This window comes from Garra rufa, chromosome 2 (assembly GCF_049309525.1).
Source record: "Garra rufa chromosome 2, GarRuf1.0, whole genome shotgun sequence".
NCBI lineage: Eukaryota > Metazoa > Chordata > Actinopteri > Cypriniformes > Cyprinidae > Garra > Garra rufa.
The window spans coordinates 25,408,985-25,426,500 of record NC_133362.1 but is presented as its reverse complement, the minus strand read 5'-3'; the positions used below and the strand labels follow the sequence as shown (position 1 = coordinate 25,426,500).

General features: G+C 37.2%; 1 protein-coding gene across 1 annotated transcript; it reads right to left on the bottom strand.

Moving 5' to 3' along the window:
- Positions 1-40: 40 nt before the first annotated feature.
- LOC141325337 (STE20-like serine/threonine-protein kinase) lies at positions 41-16,474 on the bottom strand. Its single transcript, XM_073833947.1, has 15 exons — positions 16,407-16,474; positions 16,067-16,261; positions 15,630-15,711; positions 15,408-15,539; positions 14,131-15,261; positions 13,917-14,047; positions 13,701-13,824; positions 12,453-12,632; positions 7,914-7,985; positions 5,577-5,706; positions 4,840-4,964; positions 4,555-4,743; positions 4,339-4,464; positions 4,090-4,203; positions 41-1,607 (listed from the first exon to the last, which is right to left on the bottom strand). The coding sequence occupies exons 2-15, from the start codon at positions 16,258-16,260 to the stop codon at positions 1,461-1,463; spliced, it is 2,877 nt and encodes a 958-aa protein (XP_073690048.1). The 5' UTR covers position 16,261; positions 16,407-16,474; the 3' UTR covers positions 41-1,460.
- Positions 16,475-17,516: the final 1,042 nt, after the last annotated feature.

Below are 17,516 nucleotides of genomic sequence, written 5' to 3'. Positions count from 1 at the left end.
GTTTGTTTTGATATTGAAGTACTAAAAAAACACCAACAAATCAAAGAAAATACAATGAGTTTTATTTACAGCATTATTACAGTATACCAATGGACACAAGCGTTTAGATACATAAATTGACCTCAAAAAATGCATCAGATATTCCATCAAAGTGCTGCAGGAGGTTAAGGTCACTGTTCAGCAGTATGACACTGGGATATCGGCCCTTTCTTTTCTGTCTCTGAACAAGTATCCTGATTTGTTATGCACAGTTTGTGCAAAAACTACTGTAACTTTAGAACCAGCCTTCAAAAGGTCTAGAGTACAGCATTTGGGATTTCTTTCAGCATGCAAAAAGTATATGAGCACAGCATGTCATAGTATGGATAAGATACAGGCGTGTAATTTCTTGCACAAAACATGTTATCAAAAATAGAGCTTGAATCAGAAGTCCTCAGCAACAGTGAAAAATGTTCATGTCTTCCCAGACTGCAATGGACTAAACACTGCTCTATCAAAGTATGTGTCCTTCAATAAAAAGAAAACCTAAACTTAAGATAAGCAATCTAACATGTGCAAGTTCATATTCCCCTTATATATTGATGAAACCAGAAAAAAAAAACTAATAAAAATGTTCAACTTCAGTTAAATCCATAAATAACTTTTTAACACCATATATGCAACATTCAAGAAGGCAAAGACTGCTCTATTCTTCTTCAAATATGTGAAATTTACTTATAAAAAATAAACTTGGGTACTCTGGAGCACAAAGTGACTTGCCAAATGAAAAAAAGACATCATCGTAGACATATTTGGGCACTATTTCCTTCCTAATGCACTAAAGAGCATACTACTGCATATGTTTTTTGTTTCAAAGTGTGCAATGTCATCTTAAAGGTTACATTCCTTGACTGCAAATATCTTCAAATAGTAAAAGAAAAAGTTAAAACGAGTAGTTTTAAAAGTAACTATGCGTGGACATTAAAAAACAGATTAGGCCAGATTCAAAAAAAGGTAACATAACCGCTGTTGCGTAACTAGCTGTGCAACTTTTAAGAGAGAACATTTAGAGATTTGAGTGTAATGGTGACTATTGTGTCCACGTGTTCTTTTAAAGCATTTTAAGTGGTATTTTCTATGACCCTCATTAAGGCTGTCTTATGTATGTGTTCCACAAAGACAAGATGATATTGCCTGAGTGTATTCATTGTTAATTTGTGCTAACATCTCAAGCACAAATTAATGTGAGCAGAAGACAACGTACAGAAAACTAAAATGCTAATCCATTGGATTCAATGTGGCAAAAAAGCTTGTCTAGGTAATGCATAAGGTTTGTCCTTCATCACCGTTAGATTCCAACTTTCAGGTATTTTGGAATTTGGTTTCAAGCCCATGCATCTATTCTGATCTCATACCTTTAAAAGGCTAATGGGCTCTTGACTGGAACAGCTCTTCCTCACTTTAGATAAGCTCAGTGAAGATTAAGAGCCGGAGGAGTGCACACTGGGAATGGGGTAGAATTTAGAGACTCTGCTCTGGGTGGTGGGATTGAGACATTCAGATTCGCCGCTCATCTTAAAGAAGACTTCCTGTTCCTGCAGTTTACGTGTGAACTCTTCCTCCAGAGCCTAAAAAAAAGAGCAGGAGAAAATTATACACAATGTGTACCAACAAAGAACAGTCCTACTCAAAATAAATGACATGGCATTTCTATCTATCTGGGGCGTTTACTCTGTGGAGGCAAGGAAGGCAGTGCCGCCTCAAAATAATGAATGAAAAAAAAATTCAAAACAATTCAAGTATTACAAAATATAACTATAAATGTATGCATCACTTGTTTTTCTAAAGAAACATTGTCCAAAAGTGACACCAGCAGGTAAAGTTACAGCAGGGTGTTTGCATCTCTCTCGCCTCCCCTGAGCCCATTGAGTTTTACCGGACCACGAGGAAAGTCATGTTAGGCAAGGCAGTGCCTCCATTGCGATATGATTGGATCTTGTGTTTGTGTGCGTTCGCAAATCAGTCTGAATGAACAATTTAATGCTCTTAATGGGAAGACTTATTAAAGAAATAAGTAAACAACTCACACACTTAGATATAACCACTTTGTTACATCAAAATAAGACTTGAAATTGCCTGTAAACTTGATCTGTAAGAGTTTTTAGTTAGTTAGTTAGAAATTTTAAGTAAATCTGTGTCTGTGACCAATATTTACGAGTTTTGATCACTGATGATCCGAAAACTGAACAAAAATCGTTCAAAGATAACTATTAAAAAGCTAAACAAGTTCACAAATAAAATATATTGTTTAAATTGTTACCGCCTTGAGTTATTTTGGAATAAATGTAAAATGCTTTAAAACACTAACTTAAGATTCAGGCACGGTTTACAGTAATGCGTTTTTTAAGCGCGAGTTTTAAAATGAAAACGTTCCTCAGTCCACATTACATGAGCATTCATAATGAGCAAGATGTTATTATTTACACAGCCGTCAAGGAAACGCAGAGTGAATGTGGGCAGCCACACTAAAACTAGTTTGATTTAGTTTGAAAACTAAAATGGGTCTGCAGCGCTTTCAAAAGTGTTCATTGCAAAAAAGGCTTATCTTAGTATTTTTATCTCGTTTCTGGTGAAAATATCAAAATGTTTGCATTTACTAGATAAGCACCACTAAAAAACTAAGCCGTTTGCTTAAAATAAGTAAAATTATCTGCCAGTGGTTTAAGTAAAATACTCGTTTTAAGAATATTTTACTTACCCCACCTGCAGATAATTTTATTTGTTTGCAGGGGGAGAAAAATAAATTAAGTGCATTTACCTTAAAACAAGATTAAATATCTTATGTAATTTTGTTTTTTCTAGTAAATCCATTTTAGGGTGTGTTCACACTTGTAGTTTGGTTTGTTTGGTTCATTTGGTCCAGACCAAAAAGGAAAATGATACATTTGGTCCTGGTCCACTTAGCGTTCACACTGGCATTTTTGACAGTAAACCTAAAATACTGAACCTAAAGGAATGGTGATACATTTACAACCTGAATGGTCGGGTTGGATGACGTATATTTCACGATGGAGCTCACTGAACACTCTAAAGTAAAGGAAAAGGTGTGTTCGACTTAAAGCAGCACTGTGGGTGTAGGACATAAAAGTACAAATACACGCAATGTAGTCTGCTTGTTGCGTGGATATGACTTTATTTTCACCACCTGCGAACTCACAAAGAGCTCAAAAAAAAAACAAAAAAAAAACTTTACCTTTTCATTGCTCCACGTTTACCCTCTGCTCATTTTGTTTTGGATACACCGCTTGTTCCCTTTGTGAAATCATGCCGTATAGCGTCGCAGCTTGTAAATTAGTTCCTGCTTTTGGTTTGTTTAGAAGTATTTGGTTCGTGTTGCATTCATATTTCATTTGAACTGCACCAGAGTTTGTTTAGAAATCAAGACCCATCTTTTTAGCGCCTCAGTCCGCTTGTTTTGTGCACACCAGGGTTCAGATGGCAGCGTTCACACTTACTCAAATGAACAGAAAACGCACCAGAGTTTGTGTTAATCGAACCAAACATGACAAGTGTGAGCACACCCTAAATGTAAGAATTTTTAGATAATTTTGACTAGAAATAAGATAAAAATAGATAAGCCTTTTTTTTGCAGTGTAGTGTTAAAAAAAGGCGTAACCTTAGCAAAATGTATACGTTTTACAACAAGAGAGATGTGGATCCCCGCTGTAATTTTACCTGCCGGTGTTGCTGCTGGACAATGCTTCTTTAGAAAAATTAGCGATTTATACACTTGTTAATGTTATATTTTGTAATATTGGCATCGTTTTACTTTTGTACTATGATTTTCTTTAGATTTTTTTTTGGCACCTTCAGATTCCAGATTTTCAAATAGTTGTATCTCAGCCACATATTTTACAACCGTAACAAACCATACATCAACGGAAAGCTTATCTGTTCAGCTTTCTGGTGATTTACAAATCTCAATAAAAAAAAAATAATAATAATAATTGACCCTTACAACTGGTTTTGTGGTTCAGGGTCACAAATGATCAGGTTTAATTGAATCCAATGAAAACATAAATGAACAGCATAAATTAATGAACAGAATACCTTCTTTCTGGGCCGAAGCTTCTCCCTCCAGTCTTTCAGCTCCTGACTGTGCTCTTCATCCAGCTCCTTCAGCTTCTGAGTCTCATGCTCAATCAGGAGATGGCATTTCTCATTCTGATGGCAGAAAGACAACAAATCAGATGCTAAAACCGATAGAGGGCAGCATAATTTAATTTAAAATGAATCAAAAATGCAAGCAGAAAGGAAAGAGAACAACAGTATAATTATGTATGTATGTGTGTTACAGACCTGCATCTGTTGAAGTTCTCTAATGTTGGAGTCACACTGCAGCTGCAGGTCTCTCATCTGGTTCTCATGTTTCTGATGCTGATGAAGTCTCTCATTCTTCTGTCTCTTGTCCTCTTGAACAGCAAACTGCTCGAAAGAAAGCAGAAAACACCCTTAGGTCTTAACACAAGCCTGATTCCTCTGATCTTGACAAAGCTTCCTGATAGAGAGTCTGACCTGTTTGATCTTCTCTCTGTCCTGCTCTGGTGTTCCCGTGCCAGTGATCCGCAGGCTCTTTTTAAACATCGCCATACGTGTCTTGGCTTCACCGCGCTGGATCTTGGGCAGCCGAGCTCTTTCCTGTGCCTGCCTGTTCTTCATCTCCTCTATCAGCCGCTGATTATAACCCTGCATCTGTTCCATCTCCTGAAGACCCGCCGTGTGGGAACAAACATCATTAGAGAGTTTCTACAAAACATTCCAGTTTTTGATTCTCTGAACAGACTGACAGTCAGGTCTCACCTTGTCATGTCTTTTGAGAAGCTGATGTCTCTGCATGAAGTATTGATCCTTCAGCTGCTGCTTTAACAACTGGTGTTTCTCCTGCAGGTGGCGCTCCTCCAGCTCCCACATGGCTGCCTCCCGAGCTGTGGGTTTGTGTGACAAAGAAAAACGGAAATAGAATGATTCTCAGCCATTATAACCAGACCGTTTGACTCCATGCAGGTTTAGACATGTTTTGCAGGCATGAAGTCATACAGTTCGTTACACATTATAAACGGCAAATCTCAACACGGCCTGTCTGAAATCATTTTCACACGCACGCTTGATCAAATAAGATCTGGGCCACACCTCAAGAGACAAACGGCTGGCCTTTATAAGCACTTGAGAACTTTATAATTGGACCCCTGTCTGAAAATAACACGCAGTTTAGCTCTATTCCAGGTAGAGAGAGCTTCACCGTCTGTTGAAGCAGGTAACATGTTTGGCTTATTTCCTTTGTGGTTGGAGTTGAAAGTCTGACCCAGAAAAATGTATCACCACATATGCGCAGCTAATTTATTTATAATGAACAACCACATTTTAACACAAAAGGGCTACAGGACTTCCTCATAAGATCAAACTGTGAAGTTTGAAGTGTAACTATCTGAGAACATACAGCATGCAAAAAAACAAACATGGACAGGCCATTCAAAATGCTTTCCGCTATTATTAATGTAAGATTATTTACAGTGGCCTCTGTTTACACAGTGCCTGACCTCTCATGAGCTGTTGCTTATGGTTGAGACAGTCTCTCTCTATAGTGGCGATCTCTAGTTTGTGCTGCTGGATGATCTTCTTCAGAGCTCCATCAAGTTCCTGCTGCTGCCGCTGGAGAAACTCTTGCTCCTAAAGGAGACAGGTGGAGAAAGAACAAGAGGGAGGAAGTATAGAAGAAGAAGAGTCGGGTACAGAAACAACAGGGGTGTTATAAATTAGTGACTGTACATGATCATGCTTCAAGGGAAAGCAGTCAAAGTTCACACCACAACAGCACTGATAACACTGCATTGAGAGGAAAGTCACACATTTAAACCATTTAACAAAGATAAAACATGTATAATTCATGATAAATGGATAAAGATTTGTGAAAGGAAGAGAACTAGAGAATAGATTAACAATACATGTATAGTCACAGTACAGAGTAACATAGCCTAAAGGTAGGCCCAGACTGGGTTGTCAGGATGGTTTAAATTAATGTAAAAATGTGTATTACAAATTTACTGGTAGCTAAAAGCTCAAAATCATTTTATAAACACAAAAAGTTTGTACACTACCATTCAAAGGTTTTGGGCTGGAAAGACTTTTTTACTGTTTTTGAAAATAAACCTCTTACACTCAGCACAGCTCAAAAGAGTTGAAAACAGTTCAAAAATACAGCATTTATTTGAAATGTATTCACTGCAGGGTCAGAAATGAACTTTTCCATTAAGGGGCAATGTTTGCCCCCTGGAATTGATTTCCAGGGGCATTTAAGATTTGTAAGGGCCATTTTTATAATTACCTTATTTATTGTTTATAAATATCAAATACTTAAATTTACCCAATTACTAGTTAAATTATCAATATTTTAAACTGTAAAATTGTATCTAAATTATACATATAAAAAATTATAGCTCATAGGGCTGTGATATTATGACAAAAATCAATATTGTAGATTACTTCTATTGCATTTCTATTGTAATAATTAATATTAATGTTGATACAGAAAACAAAATAAAATGTTTTGTTTCATTTTGGGCATGTCACATTCTGGCTTCACAGACAAACATGTCAGTCCATGACGTTGGCCAGTTATCATCACTGAAGCTACAAAATTAATATTTTATTTACACCGCATCTGCACTGTGTCGTTTATGATGAGGGAATATGTGAGCGTGAGCACTCAAGAACAGCTGTCAATTTTGGCGCCAACTAATCTAAAAAAAAGTGGCTCTGATTGGCCAATGCATTCCTAAGTACAACAGAAACACGTTTGATTGGATGTAAGGCACAAAACAGTGCGTAAAAGCAATCTGATGCAGTGTGAGCAAATCTAAGTGTATTTATGTGAACTGAAACTTTTCATTTATTTTCATCATGACAGTCGTAATCTGTTGATAAACAGTGCAGCTGCATTTTTTTGTCTTGAATTTGAGGCATTTTTGTTAACTTTGGTGGCATTTTTGCCACAAACCCTTAACAATTTCTGTCACTTGATCTCTCTTGCCTGAATAAAAGTGCTTACTTCTTTAAAAAAGAAAGGAAGGAGGAAAAAACTAAAAAGCAAACAAATCTTTTCTGACCCCACACTTTTGAATGGAAGTGTATGTGTTTGTATAATTTTATAAATTAATTGCATTGTAATTCTGTTAAAATCTGAGCAGATTTCAGATCTATGTGGGCCTGCCTAAAGGACATTTAAATATGATGCAACCACATAAATAGTTAATATTTACATAATGTATAAGCTAATACAATAATAATAATGCATTTCAAAAGTCATCCTTATCTTGGACTTCTGCTTTGAACTTGGCCTCTGTGGCACACAGAAAAAAAGCAGCACAGTTGACGCACAAAAACTTGACTAGAGTTTCAGTAACAGTATGAGAGAGTGAGCGGATAGAAGAGATACTGAGACACTGCAGCAACACAGCGAAAGCACTCCAAAACAACAGAGCACCTTCCTGCCCGCATGTGCCGTCCACATCACATTCAAAAACTACTGCACCGTTACAAAGGGACGTGCTTCAGTGAAATTATATTGAACGTAATCAAATCAGTTCTGCTAGTGTCACTCAGCAAATAAATACTGTAGCTCAGGTGTGACAACACTGTGTACAGATTCCAGGGAGGCTCATGTGAACTTTTAAGAGATTTTTTTGTACTGGGTTGTATAACATTTTATCCATCCTTCTCTGTTTTAAAGTTTGTAAGCTAATACTACTTTTATCACTCAACTACAAGTTAGCTACACTACACTGTGAATGTGCATTTGTGTGTGCATCTGCTCTGTATCGTGCGTGACGGACGGGCACATGTGAGAGGGTTGAGTCACGAGGAGAGTGAAGACTTACATCCTGCATCTGAGCGTTGAACAGAGCACATGAGGACAACTGAAAAGACTGTATCATAACCTGGGCCACACCCTGTGGAGCAAAACACAGCCAACTCCACCACGTCAGGAACAGGGGACACACACCAGCACTCAAGTGTATCGCACGCAAACCAGACACACATCCTAAAAATATCGTCTAGTCTTCTCAATGCAGTAATTTGTTAGTTTCCTGGGTCGCGTGCAGTCAAATCAGTTTTTCCGGATGATGGACAGAGAGCGGGTTTAGCAGCTGGTGAGTCTGAAGGACCACGATCAGTTAGTGCAGCTGTCGTCCTCGACATGCGTGATGAAATGCAGCAGTCATCATTAGTCTGTTATACTCCTCGAGATCGATGCATCATCCAAATGTGGCTATCTCCCCTTTGAAACCGCTTTGGCTACTTTAGCAACACACATTTCTAACAGGTGCATTAAATCAAGCATCATTTTATCTGCAAGTTTCAGAGAACAGCACACAAGCAACTCATGATTTGGTGTTTTCAGGTTCTCGGTGTGCAGCAGATGCTGCGGCATATGAACTTATCTCTGCATCTGCTCTGAGTTTGGGCCACTTATAATGTGGGAACGTTGATGAGCTATCAGAACAGCCATCAGAAAATAGATATTACTGAAGAGACGGGCTTAAAAAACTGGCTGTTGTCAACCAAAAGCAGCTTCAAAAGGTTTAGTTCACTTCCAAAATAAAAATTTCCTGATAATTTACTCACCCCTGTCATCCAAGAATATCTTTCTTTCTTAAGTTGAAAAGAAATTAAGGTTTTTGAGGAAACATTCCAGGATTTTCTTGATGAAGAATGTGATGTCGGACTATTTTAAAGTTGGAGGAGAAAATGAGATTTTTTAACTTTTTGAACCAAAGTACACAGACGAAGAACTAAACACTGTGTCCAACTACACACAAGGTTTTTTCCTAACTAGCCATGCCAGCAAACACACAAAATTTCTATTTTAGAAATGGTTTCTATTTCCATGATGTTGCAGCTGGAACAAAATACAATTTATGACAGTGATAATCTCAGGTGCTTTATTTAATGTTAAAAGTGTCTAATGTGAGTTTGAATATCATATTGGATGACATTTATAGCCATACTGAAAGCAACAACAGATAGTTTACCTCAGATCTTGAAAATAAAGCACACATACGTTAAAACCGCAAACTCAATGTGAACCAACAAGCATATTCCATAACAAAGATGGTATCAGTCACTCAGTATGTAGTTTTATTAATGTAAAAAAGGTTTTTATGAATAAATATTTATGAATTAGATTATAAACGAATTCTGCACTTCTAAAATGGCAGTGATATTTGAGTGATTCTGTCACGTTGCCCTGTCGCATCACGTCTGGTGTGGACAGCCAAACTGCTTTTCTGAGCATTTGTGGTTTAAAAGTATTTAATTTTTTTTATAAAATGACAGATGGTTTCACTAGATAAGACCCTTTTTCCTGCAATTTGGACGTACAACGAGATGGCCACAATTGAAGTCTACTATATGGAAAGAAATCCTGGAATGTTTTTCTCAAAAAACTATTTCTTTTCGACTGAAGAAAGAAAGACAATAATATTTTGGATGACATGGGGGCGAGTAAATTATCAGGAATTTTTTTATTCTGGAAGTGAACAAATCCTGTAATGCATCCCCCTGCAGTTTTCAACGAAAATATGGTTTATCATATTAAAATGAAGAAATTCAGGGAGGACAAACTCTCCAATAATGCTTACACCAGTTCATTTTTTAAATGGGAAATAACCTTGATTTTAGTCAGTCTTGTAATTTAAGACCAGAGGGGCAGAAAACAGAAGTTGAAGGATGTGTATGTGAAATAGCTGGTAACTAAATTACCTCTTCATGTTGAATGGTGGCTAGGTCTTCCTTCAAGCGTTTCATGAGCTCTTTTCTTAAGTGTTTAGGGGACATTTCGACCTCTTGTTTGACCTATAGTGTAAGCATGCAGACTGTTGGGAATGATGGGTTTGTTTGCGTAGGGACTGATTATATAATTAATTAGTCGAAGACTGTCATGCAGAATCTGGCAGGAAGTGTTAATTTACTATCATGATTACCGTTTAGTATTTGAAAGATAATCATCCCCCAAACCACTGATGATTTCAGACTGGGTTAGCAGTTAAATGAAGATGATTCCAATAGCCCATGATCAGCTACTACTGGTAAGAGATGTTCAGAAGCCAAAGAAGAGTGAAAGCCCACTAACAGCGCTTGAACCTCTACAACCATTACAGTCATCAGAATATAGATCTCTAGTAATCTCTAAAAGATGCACACTTCTATATTGCTGACATTTATTCTTTTGTGAAGAAAGCTGAACTGTTTATGCCAGCAGGTCATTGTTTTCAGCAATATCAGCATGAGTCAAGTGTCAAAATGTCATATTGTCAGTTTTTCGCGGGGAGGTCAAAACTGCTGAACTGACCCTAGTTTGCCTTCGTTCTCAAAAATGCCAGTCATTGTTCAACTAAAAATATTAACACTTACTTTTAGTGACAAACCAAAACAGCTTGAATAATCAGCTAAAATGATTTGCATTGGCTGTTGGCCATGTCTAAATGGCAGAATAATACATGCATTTGTGAATTTTGAATAAATAGTATACTTTCCATTCTAAATGTAAAAATAACTTAATATACACACTGTTAAACAGTTTGGGGTCAGTAAGATTTTTTAAATGTTTTAAAGAAAAGTCTTTTGCTCAGTAAGGGTGCATTTATTTGATCAAAAATGGTTTTAAATTTAAATAAGATTGCAGTTTCTATTTTAATATCATTTCTATGCAATTTATGCCTGTGATGGCAAAGCTGAATTGTCAGCAAGTTATTACTCCAGTCACACGATCCTTCAGAAATCATTTGAATATGCTGATTTGTTGCTCAAAAATATTTTATATTATCATCAATGTTAAAAACAGCTGTGTTGCTTAAATCTTTTAGGATTCTTTGATTAGCAAAGTTCAAAAGCAGCATTTATTTGAAATCTTTAGTCTTCTCTGGTCACTTTTGATCAATTTAATGCATCTCTGCTTAAGCATAATAAGATCCAAAAACCACTAACTCTAAGCCTTTGAATTGTACTGTTTATATTACTTTATCTACTGCTCAGCAATTGAGGTGTGCATCTTGAAAGGAAGGCCAATTTCAACAGTATTTTTAAAATGAAAGGAAACTTAATCTCTAGTCAGAGTCTATAAATACAGTGTGTTCCTATCAAGAGAAGAGGCCCTTCACCACAGCACTGATCTCCACTCATTACATCACACTCACACAGGCAACATAATTAGTGACATTTACAAAAGCATAATATCAAAAACATGTGTAAAACAGTTATTTACATGCACTTGTGCTAAATATTTTTTTTTTTGATATATTAATACTTCATAGGTAGAAATAATAAATATCAACAAATATTTGAACAGTGTGTCATGAAAGTGAGAAAGAGAGGGAGAGAAAACGAGGCAATGCTTTATCTGAATCCATTAAAGCACTCTGTTCATGCATATGACAGCATTAGAGAGGAGCCAAAGTGCCAAAGAAAAACCAAAACCAAAAAGAGAGAAAATATGAGAGACTCTAATAATGCTAATCACTCTGAGCATGTATCATGCTGGCTGATCATGCAACAAGAGAGCTACAATGTGCTTTATTATGATGTTACTATGACAGCAAATGCACCTAAGAGCAAATAAGACCAGTCACAGATCCACACTATACCGCCCATTACCATGAAGCCATGCATGCACTGAAATTCCTTCATTCATGGGCAACGCTTGAAAACACCAGCAGGAGGAAGATGAGATGAAATGAAAGGAGCCTTTATTTTGCTCCTAAGCCATTGCTTAGCACCCAATTAACCTTTAAAGCTGTCCCTGCAGCCTCTTTAAGGATGGAGATAATTGAATGTGAGAGCCAGAGTTTCTTAAAGCAAACATAACATGATAAGAAAAGAAAAGAACTGCTTTGCATTTACAAGTCTGAATACAAAGCAAGAGAAAGCTGAGATGTGTCTAAAAGGACAGATGAGGAAATCAATTCCATTTGCAGCTGCACTGTGATTCAGAAGCAAAGCTGCCAATGTAAATTAGCCAAACGCAAGAGTGTCTATTTGGTTTTCGCATCCCCAGAAAACAAGAATGAAAAAAAGCTGCTAAAAGCATACTAATTAGGGATGAGCATGAGTAATGCAACAGTCAAGTACTCATTTTTCTAAATAGTTGACCAGCAAACACTACTCACAAAAAGACTGTCACCTCTACACCCTAATAATAGCAGCGTACTTAATGTTTTTTTTTTGTTTTTTTTTTAAACCACAGGTTGATATAGCTTAACATTTGTAAATACTGCATTTAAAATTTTTGTGTACCTGGCTATTAAATTACTCTAAATGCTCATCCTTAGTACCAACAATTGACAGGTCATTGCCTGATGAAAATATACATGCAAAGCAAATACAGTGCATCCGACTCTGCGTCTCTCTTTCTCGGTTACCTCTTTTTTGCGGTTCTTCAGCATGTTCTGGAACTTAGAGAGCTCCTTGTCCTGTTCTGCTTTGATCCTCTTGGCCTCATCTCTCAGCCGGTTGGTGTGGTCCTGCTCCAGACGCTCTATGGTCTGTTTCTGCTGTTTCTCAAGGTTCTCCACCTCTTGGTCATACTGACGTTTCTTCCCCTGGAGAGAAAGTGAGAAGGAGGAATACTGAATTACTGTAACTGACCACTTGTGTCCCCCTGAGACATCATCAAGATGTTGAACCTGAGCTAACAGTGAGCAGCTAAACCAAAATACTAAAGAAAGAACAAAAGGGATAGTTTACCCAAAAATGAAAATTCTGTCATTAATTACTCACCCTCATGTTGTTCTAAAGTAATTTGTTCTTCTTCCTGATAAAAAAATATTTTTGATGAAATCCGAGAGCTTTCCGATACTGCATAGACAGCAATGTAACTACAATGTTTTCAGACCCAGAAACGTACTAAGGACATGGATAAAATGGACCATGTGACATCAGTGGTTCAATCGTAATTTTATGAAGTTGCTAGAATACTTTTTGTGTGCAAAGAAAACAAAAATAATGACTTAATTCAATTCTTTAATTCTTTACTACGTTTCTGGGTCTGAGAACATTTCAGTTACACTGCTAACTGGAAGGTCAGAAAGCTTTTAGATTTGATCAAAAATATCTTAATTTGTGTTCTGAAGATTAGCAAAGGTCTTACGGGTTTGGAACAACAGAAGGGTGAGTAATTAATGACAGATTTTTTTCTTTTTGGATGAACCATCCCTTTAGGTCCTTATCAAATGCAATGAGTTTGTAGCCATTTTTTTCTGTTGTTGATGGTGTAATTTTGCTTTTAATCAGAACATACATTGATATTTTATAAACGGCTATTTAAAGACCAAATTTGAACCAAAGTTTGGACCAAATTTGACTGGGTACACAGCTCACATTACAAAAAACAGAAACCAAGCATTGTTTGTTACAGTGGTGGCTGGCTAGGACAAAATGTCAAATTAGCATGAGAGAGGTGGTTAGGATATGGTGTAATGCACTCTTTCTTTTATATAAATCAATCTAGTTGCATTTAGATACTTGTAACTTCCCGCTACATATGAGTGCAGTAAAACAATTCTTTCAGTGTTTATGGACAAAACAAGAGAGTGTACAGTAAACAATGGATAATAATGGATTACAATGTTGAATGTAAACAAAACCAGTGAGGGAATGAAAGTGCTGACCGCCATTTCCTGCTCGAAGCGTCTGAAGAGCTGCTCTTTCTGCTGCTGCAGTTTATTGCTGAGCTGCTGTTGAGCTCTTTGCTCCTCTTTTTGCAGCAGCCTCAGTTCTCGTAGCTCCTGACGCCTACAACAAACATGATTTATGCGTTATCAGGTACATTATCATTTGCCAATTTCAAAATAACTAGAAAAAGCAACTGATGTCAGCTTGTATACCTCAAAAATCTCAGTTCCTCACTCTTGGTGTCATTGTCGGTGACAATCTTGGATGTGGTGACACTGACTTCCACTCCGTCGACCATGAACTTGCGAGTCTTTTTCAACGTTTTCTTTTGGCGCCTGGTGTCCTGTGGGATTGAATAACATTTAATAAAGATATTTTTCTTTCGGTGCCTTAATTTCAAGCACAGCTGGACACAGTTATACGTACCTGTATTGAAATAGATCCTTCTTTGCTTTTGGAGAGGAAGCTGGAGATTGACAGATTAATGTCAATGCTGTTAGTATCTGCAGCAGAACTGCTGCCTGAGTCAGAGTCTTTCTCCTTTTCAACATCAGGTTTCGCCACCTCTGAATTCTGCTCACTCTCAGGCACGGTAGGGGCTTCCTGGATCTCTAGTCTATCTTCATGGGCTTCTTGAGGTTCCTCTGTTGCACTGACCTCCTCTTCTTTTACACCATTAATGACAACAACAGGTAATTTATTCATAGAGGTGTCCTCTACTACATCTACCCCCTTGGTTGCAAGATCATCTTTGGGTTCTGAACTCTCACCCTCATCTTCAGCTTTTTCTTTGTCTTCTGTTGCCACTGGAGTAGGAACCTCCTTTACCTCTTCTGTAGAAACATCTTGTGAAGTTTCAGTTTGCTCCTCCTTTAATTCTTCTGTTGGGACATGTGAGGGTACTGTTCTCTCATCTTCCACTAGTTCCTTTTTATTCACTTCTTCCTCTGTCTCAATTTTGTCTTCAGCTTTTTCTGTAACTTCAATTGGTTCAGTGATGGCTTCTTCAGGTTTGTTCTCTGGTTCAGGTATATCTGAAGGCAGGGTAGGTTCCTTTTCTTCATCTGTGGTGGTTTGTGTTTTGGCTTCCTGCTGTGTTTCTTCAAGCTCTTCTTTTTTCTTCTCTGGTTGCTCTTCCGCCTTCACTTCCTTCTTTTCTTCCTCCCCAGTTTCCTCACTGACGGTCACAATCTCTTGGATGACAGTGTCATTTGATACTGGAGGTTCTGGCTGACCAGAAATCTCTACTTCTGTGGTCTCAGGTGTGTGAGATTCTTCATGCTTTGGTAAGGCCTCCTCAGCAGAACGTGATTCCTCAGGGCTGGCGTCTGACGCATTGGCCTCATTAATCTTCTCATCCTCAGGATGGTTGGGTTCGCTGGTGTCCACCACCATTTGGGAGGTCTTATCACTAGCTTGATCTTCTGAGCTGGGTTTTCTTTCAGGTTCAGCCTTCTCCGTGACCGACTCAAGAGTTGGCGTGTTCTGATACTGCCTCTCATCCTCCGAGCTGCCAACACTGGTGTCCGATAATGCACGTTTGTGTCCATGCGCCGCCTACATATATACGAAATAGAGACAAAGTGACTGCAGCAACAAAATACTGTGTGCTGTGCATGCAGATAATCAAAGAATTCTGCATGGAAACAACTTTAGATTCTCTGAAATGAGTTTCTATGTTCTTAAAGTGGTCATTTTCATACCGGTTGGGACTCTGGCTCTTCTTCCTCCTCTTCCTCTTTTCCATCTTCAAACTCCTCAAACACTTCAGCTTTAGCCTCAGCAATCAGCTCTCGCAGTGGTTTGTTATCCATCACATTTGAAACAAATGGATGCTGAAAGCAGACCATGACTAATCATTATCTTGTGCATTTTAACTTCATCCTTTAAACTAAAATGCATCAAGAAACACAAGATGGCCCAACCTGTAAGAGCTGCAATGCATTCCACCTGTTGTCTACATTTTTATCCAGTGCTTTCCGCAGGAAATCACTGAACTCAGGAGACCTGTTTAACACAACGGAGGAACAAATATAAACCTTGTGCTAGATGTGAAAGGGCTTTTCATTTGGGGTATTACAGTAATAACTATTAAGCAATAGGCTGTGGAGTTCCAGGCTGATCATGTGTTGGGACTCTGGGTGGGCGACTGCTTATATGATTCATCAGCTCAATGCCCTCCAGCCTGGATTTATCTTTTTTTTTTTTTTTTTAGTTTAGTTTAGTCAAAATATTTCCAAATACAACCTCACTGAAACATTCTGTCCTCAGAAGCAATCAACATTGCTTATATTGTTAATCACATTTTACTTTATTACTGACACAAGTGGAAAATCATGGCACTGTGAGTCATAACTCTCACCATCGTGATGGAGCTGCGAGTGTGGGGGGCTCAGACTTTGCTATTTTTAGCAGGACTCTCATTGGGTTCATCTCGTGGTTGGGCGGCTCGATCTGTGCCAGCTCGATCAGAGTCACCCCCAGGGACCAGATGTCCGCTTTGTAGTCGTATGGTCTGTCCTTCGACGTCTCACACATCACCACCTCGGGTGCCATCCTTACATATAACAGAAAGAGAGATGGAGGGGATTTTGATAAATTGAGAATAAAGAAGCTCATTATGTGCCATATTCACAGCTCTGTTCTTACGTAGTGACAGATCTCATGATTCAGTGCTTGACTTGATAAATTGAGTGACTAACCAGTATGGTGTTCCAATGAAAGAATCTCTTCTCTGAAGGGTCTTTGTATTCTTTGCAGACACTCCAAAGTCAGCTGAGAAGAAACATTATTTAAATTAGACATACAGTATGGCTGACAGCAATATGCAATAAAAGTGACCTGATTTTTAATATGTTAATAAGTAAACTTAAAAAACTAAAATGGACATATTCTACTTTTTGACCAAAGGACTTTTCTATGACCTTTACAGATTTTTCAGATTACTGGACAAGATTTAAAAATATATATTTAAAGACAATATTTGAAAGGTAAACTGAAAAATTAATAAATACAAATAAAGAACTAAGTTGAAATTATTTACATATTCATTGCTGTTCGAAAGTTCGGGATCAGTAAGCTTATTAATGTTTTTTTGAAAAGTCTCTTTTGCTCATTAAGGCTGCATTTATTTGTAATATTGTGAAATATTATTACAATTTACAACAACAATTTAACATACTTAATATATAATTTATTCCTGTTATCAAAGCTGAATTTTCAGCAGTCATTACTGCAGTCTTCAGTGTCACATGATCCTTCAAAAATTATTCTAATATGCTGATTTATTATCAATGTTGAAAACAGTTTTTGCTGCTAAATAAATTTTGGAACCTGTAATACTTTTTTCAGGATACTTTGTATACCTTTGCAACAGTATACATGACCATTCAAAAGTCTGATGTTAGTACTTTTATTTTTATTAGTACTTTTATTTAGCAAGGATGTGTTAAATTGATAAAAAGTGATAGTAAAGACTTACATTGTTACAAAAAAAATCTCTTTTTAAAAAATGACATTTAATTTTTTATTCATCAAAGAATCCAGAAAAAAATATCAAAGGTTCCAAACGGTTTCCCACATTATTGATAACTGAGTATCAAATCAGCATTAGAATGATTTCTGAAGGATTGTGTGATGCTGAAGAATTGTGTAATAGCTGATGAAAATTCAGCTTTGCATGAAAGAAACAAATCATATTTTAAAAAGTATTAAAATAGAAAACCGTTATTTTACATTGTAATAATATTTCCCAATAATACTGTTTTTTTCTGTACTTTTGATCAAATAAATGCAGCCTTGATGAGCATAAG

Excerpts from the sequence above, each read along its gene's own strand:
- LOC141325337 (XM_073833947.1), bottom strand. The coding sequence starts at position 16,260 with ATGGCACCCGAGGTGGTGATGTGTGAGACGTCGAAGGACAGACCATAC. Across the intron at positions 14,048-14,130 it reads AAGGATCTATTTCAATACAG|GACACCAGGCGCCAAAAGAA; the intron begins GTACGTATAACT and ends TCAATCCCACAG. Across the intron at positions 4,465-4,554 it reads ACAGAGAGAAGATCAAACAG|TTTGCTGTTCAAGAGGACAA; the intron begins GTCAGACTCTCT and ends TCTTTCGAGCAG.